At 36.6% G+C, this 10,853-nt stretch overlaps 1 protein-coding gene across 1 annotated transcript; it reads left to right on the top strand.

Moving 5' to 3' along the window:
• Window positions 1-703: 703 nt before the first annotated feature.
• LOC113359236 lies at window positions 704-1,804 on the top strand. Its single transcript, XM_026602904.1, has 2 exons — window positions 704-1,536; window positions 1,594-1,804. Exons 1-2 carry the CDS (start codon window positions 704-706, stop codon window positions 1,802-1,804), a joined length of 1,044 nt encoding a protein of 347 aa, XP_026458689.1.
• Window positions 1,805-10,853: the final 9,049 nt, after the last annotated feature.

Genomic DNA, 10,853 nt, shown 5'->3' with positions numbered 1-10,853 from the left:
TAGATGAATATATTAACTCATTGACGGTTTATATACGAAGAAGGATTCCTCGATCATATCTCTCTCTATTGATTACAATACAATTTTATTTTCTTTGATTATTTATTTTGTTCACAATCTAAAACAACACCCCTCAAGTCAACTTTTTCGTTAATATGAGAATGAACCTGTGTGTTTCTTTAACAATTAAATTAAATAACTCTCAATAGAGAAAAGCAAAATCAGACACACAAGAACTTTGTTAACAAGTAAAACTACAATGAAAGAAAACCCCTGGGACCTGGTATACTTTGAACATCGCACTCTAAACGTCTACAAAAACTAACCAACTATCAGACTATGGAATGGATTATGGTTGAGACCACAATCATCCTCCTACGAACTCAACTGCAGTCATGCTCCTTACGTCTCTAGATCCAATACGATCTTACTCATTTGATTCCTTTAGCTGATGTCTTTTATAACCTAAAAATTTCTTCCACCTAAGTGAGAACTCTCTAACAAAAAGCCTATTTATTTCCTTCATATATGTTTCCATTAGAATTTATTTGTAGTTTTTAATTTCATTTTCTAGATTTTGGTTTTAGGTGCTTAATCTCTGGCACCGAAAGATTGGGATTATTTGAGGTGCGGTATTCAAACTCGCAAGGGAATAATATTACAAGGACGTCAACACTTGCAACAAGAACCCTCTACAGAAGAGATGGTTAATACAAACGACGAGATAGATCCTCCACCACCTCCTCCTCCAAGGAGGACGCTCAAAGATCTAACATCTCCATCGTTTGATCAACAAAAGCTTTGCATCAACTTAGATGATTCTATTGAACTTAAATCTCAGTTGATACATTGGTTACCGAAGTTTAAAGGGTTACCTGGAGATGATCCGAATAAACACTTGCTATTATTTCAACATAGGTTGACAAGTTTGAAACCAATTGGAAGTGACAAAGACAGAGCTTTACTTACAACTTTTCCTTTTTCTTTGACAGATTCTGCGGAAGAGTGGTTTTACAGCCTTCCACAAGGAAGTGTTACATCTTGGAATGACATACAGAAAGTGTTTTTAGAAAAGTACTTCCCCGCTTCCAAAGCATCAACTATTTGTAAAGCAATAAGTGGAATTGAGCAAATTGTTGGTGAAACTCTTTATGATTACTGGGAACGATACAAGAAGTTATTATCTAGCTGTCCACACCAACAAATCAGTGAGCAACTCATAGTGCAGTATTTCTATGATGGGATGCTTCAATCGGAGAGAAATCTCATAGATGCGGCTAGTGGTGGTGCATTAACCAATAAAACAATTGATGAAGCCACGGCACTGATCGAGAACATGGCTGCAAACACGCAACAATTTAATACAAGAGGCGCATCGATAGCTAGAAGAGTCAACGAAGTTAGTTCTTCTTCACATTTAGAAGATATGATGGGTAATATGGAGAAGATGATGCAACAAATGGCATCCGTTCTCATTCCTTCTTATGAAGAAGAGGCCGAACAAGTGAACGTTGTGTTTCCAAATCAGAGGCAAAGGTATGATCCCTACTTTAATACTTATAATCCTGGTTGGAAAGATCATCCAAATTTCAGTTATGCAAACAAGCAAGATGCAGTTTCCAACCCCTTTTTCGGACGACAAGGTGGTTTTAAACAATCACAATTCCAACCACAACATCAACAACATATTCAAAGCTCAAGTTTAGAAGAGATGATGAAAGCCATAATGCAGAAACAAGATGCAATATTACAACATAACACACATTATCAACAAAAGAACGATGCTACTGTCAAAGATCTATAATTACAAATGAGGAAAATAACAACTTATGTGAATTTAATGAAGGCACAAGCTTCAACAAAGTTTCCATCACAACCTTTCGTGAACCCAAGAGAGCACGTTAATGCAGTAACTCTAAGAAGTGGGAGACAAACTGAAGTGCCACATCAACAAAAAGAGGTTAGTAACGACATTGAAAAGGAAGTAGAGGAGGAAACTGTCCCAAAGGAAAAGCCAACCTCAATCGGCCAACCTAAGGACACAATTCCCACTTTTACCATACCACCTCCTTTCCCTAGTCGTTTTGCCAAATCGAAGAAGCAAGCTCAAGACAAGGAGATCATGGATATTTTCAACAAGATACACATCAAGATTCCATTTATTGAGGTCATCAGAACCGTACCCAGGTATGCCAAGGTTTTGAAGGATTTGTGTACAAGGAAGGATAGGTTGATTGCTAATGAGATTACTCAGGTGGGCGAAAGCGCTACAACTATGTTACTTAAGAAGATGCCTACAAAGTGTGAAGATCCTAGCGGCTTCACAATTTCTGTTACCATTAGTAACCGACGATTTGAGCGTGCTTTGATTGATTTGAGAGCTTCCATAAGCGTTATGTCAGCCGATGTTTATGATTCTTTGAATCTTGGACCTTTAAAAGAGGCAAAGATTACTATTCAATTGGCTAACAAGTCCAATATATATCCTAAGGGAGTCATGGAGGACGTGTAAGTTCAAGTAAATCAGTTAATATTTCCGGTTGATTTCTACGTTGTGGATATGTACAATGGAGATAATTTTTCATCTACTTCGTTACTTCTTGGGAGACCGTTTATAAAGACTGCAAAGACGAAGATTGATGTTGATAGTGGTGCACTCACTATGGAATTTGATAAAGAGATCATACGGTTCAATATTTTTGAAACCATGCGCTATCCCAGTGATGTTCACTTAGATTTCTCTATTGATGTTATTGGTTCGTTAGCATAAAAAATATTTGATTTGAATGCTGAAGATGAACTTGGAGTTGTGTTACAAAATAGCATTGATTTAGACGTTCATGGGCAACTGAACCTGGACGTGGACTTAACCAAAGAGCTAGTGGAGATGTGTGGTGCTTGAACGGCATTACAACAAGCCAAACCGGGTAATGCTTCTTATATTTCTTTACCCGTAACTAATGAGGTTCCTTTACCTTCTATTGTGCAGGCACCGATACTAGAATTGAAGCCGCTTCCATACCACTTAAAGTACGCATACTTGGGTGATAAAGAAGAACTTCCAGTGATTATTTCAAAGAACCTCACACCAATACAATAAGAATGTTTACTTAGTGTTCTGAAACAACACAAAACGGCTATTGGTTGGACAATTGCTGACATCAAAGGCATTATCCCATCCATGTGCATGCATAGAATCCTAATGGAAGGTGATTTCAAGCCTGTACGTGATAATCAGTGTAGGATTAACCCCCCAATGATGGAGGTCGTGAAGAAAGAGATCCTCAAATTGCTAAGTGTGGGGGTGATTTACTCAATTTCTGACAGCAAATGGGTTAGCCCAGTGCATGTGGTACCTAAGAAAGCAGGTGTCGCTGTTGTTAGAAATCAATATGATGAAATCGTTCCTATAAGAGTTCAAACAGGATGGAGAGTGTGCATAGACTACAGAAAGCTTAATGCCACAACCTGAAAGGATCACTATCCTTTGCCTTTCATTGATCAGATGTTAGAGAGGTTAGCAGGACATTCACATTATTGCTTTGGACGGTTATTCGGGATACAATCAGATTGTTATTGCACCAGAAGATCAAGAGAAGACTACTTTCACTTGTCCTTTTTGGTACGTTTGCCTATAGACGGATGCCGCTTGGTCTTTGCAATGCGCCTGCCACTTTTCAGAGATGTATGGTCAGTATATTTTCTGACTATGTGGAACACATAATTGAGGTATTTATGGATGATTTTAGTTTTTATGGTGATTCATTTGATTTTTGTTTACAAAATCTTGAACTTGTGCTTAAAAGATGCATAAACACTAATCTTGTTTTAAATTGGGAGAAATGCCACTTTATGGTAAACCATGGCATAGTGCTCGGTCAGATTGTGTCCTCTCGAGGGCTTGAAGTTGACAAAGCAAAGATAGACTTGATAAGAAACTTACAATATCCCACTTAGGTGATAGAAATTTGTCCTTTTCTTGGTCATTTTACAGGCGGTTTATCAAGGATTTCTCCAAAATCTCAATGTCGATGTGCAGATTATTGCAAAAAGAGGTTATTTTTGACTTCAACGAGGAGTGCAAGGATTCCTTTGATAAATTGAAAGAATTGTTGACAACTGCAGCAATTATCAAGTCACCGGACTGGAGTTTGCCATTTGAATTAATGTGTGATGCAAGTGACTATGCAGTTGGAGCCGTTTTGGGTCAAAGAGTAGACAAGCTGTCTCATGTGATTTATTATGCATCTAGGACCCTAAACGATGCACAAATCAACTATTCTACCACTGAGAAAGAACTTTTGGCTATAGTGTTTGCATTAGAAAAATTTAGATCATACTTGGTGGGTACAAAGGTGATTGTATATTCCGATCATGCAGCACTTCGGTACCTATCAAAGAAGAAACAAGATAAGCCAAGGCTTATACGGTGGATACTACTATTGCAAGAATTTGATTATGAAATCAAGGATAAAAGAGGCGTTGAAAATACTGTTGCTGATCACCTTAGTAGACTTGTTGTTTCTGAAGAAGAACTCCCTTTACAAGATCGTTTTCCAGACGAACAACTTTTCTCAATTGAAGATTCAACACCTTGGTACGCGGATATAGTGAACTAATTGGTTACAAGACAAGTACTTAGTACGATGTCTAATTTTCAAAAGCTTAAGCTTAAGAAAATAGCCAATCAGTATGTGTGGGATGAGCCTTACTTGTGGAAATACGGTTCTGATCAAATTATTCGCAGGTGCGTACCTAATTCTGAATTTCAATCTATTCTTACTTTTTGTCATACTTATGCATGTGGTGGTCACTTTGATTCTAAACGTACCGCTTTCAAAGTACTTGAAACTGGATTTTATTGGCCTACCCTATTTGAGGATGCATACATTTTTTGCAAATCTTGTGATATATGTCAGAAAACGGGCAATCTAGGTGCTCGAAATCAAATGACACTCACAACAATTCTTGTTGTTGAAGTATCTGATGTGTGGGGAATTGATTTTATGGGTTCTTTTGTCAATTCTAATGGAAAATTTTATATACTTCTTGTTGTGGATTATTCTCTAAATGGGTGGAAGCTAAAACCACCCCTACTAATGATTCTCAAGTTGTTTGTGAGTTTGTGAAGGAATATATTTTTTCTACACATGGTACACCAAGAGTGGTTATCAGTGACAAATGCTCACATTTTCAGAGATCATTCCATGCTCTACTCAAGAAGTACAACATAACACACAAGGTTGATACGCCGTATCACCCACAAACTAGTGGGAAAGCCGAAATCTCGAACTGTGAGATTAAATCCATTCTTGCGAAAACCGTAAACACTACACGGAAAAATTGGAGTTATAGTCTTAACGATACACTTTGGGCATATAGAACGGCGTACAAAACACCGATTGGTATGTCTCCATATCGGTTGGTTTATGGAAAAGCTTGTCATATTCTGGTTGAACTTGAACACAAGGCATATTGGGCGATAAAGATGTGTAACATGGATTATGACAATGCGGGAAAACAAAGGAAGTTACAACTCAACGAGCTATAGGATATACGTAATCATGCTTACGAGAGTTCTCGTATATACAAGGAAAAGACGAAACTTTTCCATGACAAGATGATTTCTCGGAAGAGTTTTGTTGTGGGTCAAAAAGTTCTTTTATTTAATTCTCGTCTTAATCTATTTCATGGAAAGCTAAGGTCCCGATGGGGTGGACCCTTTGTTGTTACTAATGTTTTTCCTTATGGTGCAGTTGAGGTTACTAGTCTCACTACAGGGACAACTTTTAAAGTCAACGACCATAGATTGAAGTCGTATTACGAGAATTTCCCTGCGGAGAATGTAGACATAATTGAACTTCAAGATTTTATCCCTCTGGAGGAGTAACATAATTGGAATGCCAAGTCGGGCTGAGGACATTAAACTAAACGCTAAATGGGAGGCAACCCATCGGTTTTGTATCTCTAACCCTTTTGTTTTTAATTTTCCTAGTTTTGCATATCATATCTTGCATTCTCATCTTAGATTTTACAAGTCCTATATCTATAATGAAAGTTTTGATGAATTCTCGTCAGAAAATTCAGACTGTGCACTTGTCACGAAAATAGCTCTCGAAACTTCACACGAAGTACGATTTGAGTGGTTGACCCCAACTTTTAAAGAGAACAGACTCACCTTTCTTTTCCAAAAATAAAATATGAATTCAGAGTCTGTTAAGTTGGAGCGATAGGCCTGGACATTTGCGTTTCAGTATTTTTCCAGAACTTTTTCAGATTGCATGTCAGTCAGTCCGGAGGCCATAAAAGTCGGACCATTTATCTAAAAACTGTACCCTTTTGAAACATTATAGAAAAGATGTAGGCGAACAACTTTCATTTAGGATTTTTTTCCTAGTTACCCACCCATTGGTACAATTTTCGAGTTTTTCAGGGATGTTATGTCAGAAATCAGAATTTTCGGTTGTGAACATTGAGGACAATTTTGAGTTTAAGTGTGGGGGAGCATTTAGTATCTACTATTTGCATATACACATAAAAAAAATCATATTCTTTGATTTCTTGCATTCTTGAGACTTCATATTTTGGAGTTGATTATGAGCTAATTAGGATGACACTCTAAACCTTTTAAGGTTGAAACAGTTCTTCCATCTATAGATTAAGTTCCATTTATTTCAATCCTTAAATATATACGTTCATAATTGAATGCGAAACTAAGCCATGGTAGTCGTTTGAAATATTACTCCTCGCGATTAATCATTACTGAATCACTTTTTTTTTACAGTTATATGTTTCTCTAAAGTGATTTGGTGGGATCCTGATACTACCGTGGATGTTGTAGCAAGGTAATCATTGGTTGAGTTTATTTAAAAACCCCATAGACAATTGTCTTACACTCCGAAAGAGTGATCCAGAAAAAAAGAAAAAAGAAAAAGAAACATATATTTAAGGATCCTCTTCATTTATCGACACTTGAATGGCAATACGTGTGAAAACGTTGTCCCTGTCTCCGTTGCCTAAGCAACCGTGGAATGCAAGATCCAAGGAAACTATCACGTATTTATTGAAAAGGAACATGATCTTAAAATATCTAATCATGTAGTAGATAAAAATAAAAACTATATCATCATTATATAGCAATTCAAAAAGATTATTGATGAGGTTCTTGACGCTTAGATAGTAGTATGTGTGAAACGTTTTCCCTGTCTCTGTCGCCTAAGCAAGCGTGGAGCGCAGGATCCAAGGAAACTATCACATACTTGCTGAAAAGAAACATGCGCTTAGAGTATCTAATCATGTGGTCAAGTTAAATGGGTGCTTCTCTCAACTATTGGCGCTATAAATAAATATCCTTTGACGAATTCACACAAGTATCGGGGGTAACATCTTTCACTTAATTCAACATTTGCGCACTTCACTTTTCTATTTGCATTATCCTATCTATCCATGTGATTTCAGTATGCGAGTGTTGTGACAAACGTTGAAACAAGTACAATGACTATCTTAGTAGAGTTTTGCAATCAGGTTGAGTCATACGTAAGTAATTACTTACGTGTGATGATTGGAATGTATGTGGGATGTTTGCAGCTAAAGAACATATGGAAACTAATTATCTAGATATTACTTTGTGTCTATCATTAGTGGTTCTTCCAAGGCGATATATTGGAGTAGGTTTTGTGGGTATACCTCTTGTAAGCCCTCACGAGACTATAACTCGTCCACTAGGGACACCTAGGGGTTTAAAGAACTGTTATTCATGCTAAGAGTAACCGTTTTCTCAACGACATGGAGTTGTTTTATTTATGATTAGTTTTATTTAGTTTGCTCGAGGAAAAAAAGCTAAATGTGAGGGAATTTGATAAGTGCATAATTCCTATGATTTTAATGTCCATTCCATACTTGTTTTAGCTATTATTCTTGCATATTTTCGTATTATTACTCTTATTCTCTCTTATTTGCCTCTATTAGGTGAATCATCCAAAAAGGAGCTACAAAGTGCTGAACATAGCTAGGAAGAGAATTATTCCAAGTATCCAAATGCCAAAGTCCAAGAGAAGCGGAAGAAATGCGACGAAAAGGAGCAAAACACACATAATCAATAGAAGGGCAAAGACCGATCTTAACTCATTCAAATTAAGTATTTCTCATCATCATCTTGAAGAGAATTGAAAGATAAAACTAATGCAAAAATAATGAGGTCATTCCGAGTTCGGATGAAGAAGTTATAGCCAAAACAAACCCTAACAATTTCGTGACCTTATGATGTGATATGATTTCACATAACCTAATACCTTTTTATAGGTTTACATTGCTTGGTATTCACGTATTGGGTTTGGTTTAAGAACCCAACCCAAAATAACGAAATAATGTTCCCAAACGTGCCCTTAGGCCTTCCAAGGAGTTTATACACGTTTCCCATTTTCTAAGTGCGCGAACCCAGTCCGCGAACTCCAAAATCCAACAGAAATTTTCGGAATTAAGTCTGCGAACCCAGTATGCGAACCTAGTTCGCAGGCTTTACTGTCTTCGTATTCAATAAAAGCTTGTTTTGGCCATAACTTCTTCATCCGAACTCGGAATGACCTCATTATTTTTGCATTAGTTTTATCTATCAATTCTCTTCAAGATGATGATGAGAAATCCTTATTTTGAATGAGTTAAGATCGGTCTTTGGCCCTTCTATTGATTATGTGTGTTTTGCTCCTTTTCGTCGCATTTCTTCCGCTTCTCTTGGACTTTGGCACTTGGATACTTGGAATACTTCTCTTCCTAGCTATTTTCAGCACTTTGTAGCTACTTTTTGGATGATTCACCTAATAGAGGCAAATAAGAGAAAACAAGAGTAATAATACGAAAATATGCAAGAATAATAGCTAAAACAAGTATGGAATGGACATTAAAATCATTTGAATTATGTACTTATCAAATTCCCTCACATTTAGATTTTTCTAGTCCTCGAGAAAACTAAATAAAACTAATCATAAATACAACAAATCCATGTCGTTGAGAAAACGGTTACTCTTAGCATGAATAACAAGCCTTTAAACCCCTATGTGTCCCTAGTGGACGAGTTATAGTCTCGTGAGGGCTTACAAGAGGTATACTCAAAAAACCTACTCCAATCTCTCGCCTTGGAAGAACCACTAATGATAGACACAAAGTAATATCTAAATAATTAGCTTGCATATGTTCTTTAGCTGCAAACATCCCACATACATTCCAATCATCACACGTAACTAATTACTTACGTATGACTCAACCTGATTGCAAAACTCTACTAAGATAGTCATTGTACTTGTTTCAACGTTTGTCACAACACTCGCATACTGAAATCACATGGATAGATAGGATAAGCCAAATAGAAAAGTGAAGTGTGAAAATGTTGACTTAAGTGAAAGATGTTACCCCCAATACTTGTGTGAATTCCTCAAAGGATCTTTATTTATAGCGCAATAGTTTAGAGAAGCACCCATTTAAATTAACGTTATCTCTTACTTTTCTTATATGTATATCATGGATGCCTCTACATCCATGAGTAGCTACACACCTATTGATTGAGGATGAATTCTAAGTTGTAAACTTTATTTGATTTAATATATGAATCTATTTTGATTTCTTCATATGATTATCGTTTTTTTCTACTATAAGTAAATATTATGATTGATTGATTGATTGTTCTAGGCGGCCAACTAAATCAGTTTATTGATTAATCTAAAGCTAGTAAAAGGGTTAGGATATCCGTGTAATTTTTGAATAACCCCTACACAAGTAGAAAACGTGAAACCTTGCAGATGGATTATGTGGAGCAATCACGTGTAGAAACAACACTAGAAAGTGGATCTTGCGGTAAGTAGAATCCGGTAATCGAGCGCTTCGGTACCCAGTGACCAAAGGACTTTAGGGATTAGCACTGATCTAGATGCTTTTCTACGGTTGGTGATAATCTATAATTAATAACGAATAGATGAATATATTAACTCATTGGCGGTTTATATACGAAGAAGGATTCCTCGATCATATCTCTCTCTATTGATTACAATACAATTTTATTTTGTTTGATTATTTATTTTGTTCATAATCTAAGTAGTAGCGCACTCAAGGTGTATTGGGTTTGGTTTAAGAACCCGACCCAAAATAACGAAATAATGTTCTCAAACGTGCCCTTAGGCCTTCCAAGGAGTTTATACACGTTTCCCATTTTCTAAGTGCGCGAACCCAGTCCGCGAACTCCAAAATCCAGCAGAAATATTCGGAATTAAGTCTGCGAACCCGGTATGCGAACCTAGTTCGCGGGCTTCACTGTCTTCGTATTCAATAAAAGCTTGTTTTGGACATAACTTCTTCATCCGAACTCGGAATGGCCTCATTATTTTTGCATTAGTTTTATATTTCAATTATTTTTAAGATAATGATGAGAAATCCTTAATTTGAGTGAGTTAATATCGGTCTTTGGCCCTTCTCTTGATTATGTGTGTTTTGCTCCTTTTCGTCGCATTTCTTCCGCTTCTCTTGGACTTTGGCACTTGGATACTTGGAATACTTCTCTTCCTAGCTATTTTCAGCACTTTGTAGCTCCTTTTTGGATGATTCACCTAATAGAGGCAAATAATAAAAAACAAGAGTAATAATACGAAAATATGCAAGAATAATAGCTAAAACAAGTATGGAATGGACATTAAAATCATTTGAATTATGTACTTATCAAATTCCCTCACATTTAGATTTTTCTAGTCCTCGAGCAGACTAAATAAAACTAATCATAAATACAACAACTCCATGTCGTTGAGAAAACGTTTACTCTTATCATGAATAACAGGCCTTTAAACCCCTAGGTGTCCCTAGTGGACGAGTTA

Source organism: Papaver somniferum, chromosome 3 (genome assembly GCF_003573695.1).
Source record: "Papaver somniferum cultivar HN1 chromosome 3, ASM357369v1, whole genome shotgun sequence".
Classification (NCBI taxonomy): domain Eukaryota; kingdom Viridiplantae; phylum Streptophyta; class Magnoliopsida; order Ranunculales; family Papaveraceae; genus Papaver; species Papaver somniferum.
The sequence above is the reverse complement of the archived record's forward strand: the minus strand, read 5'-3'. Positions and strand labels throughout refer to the sequence as shown.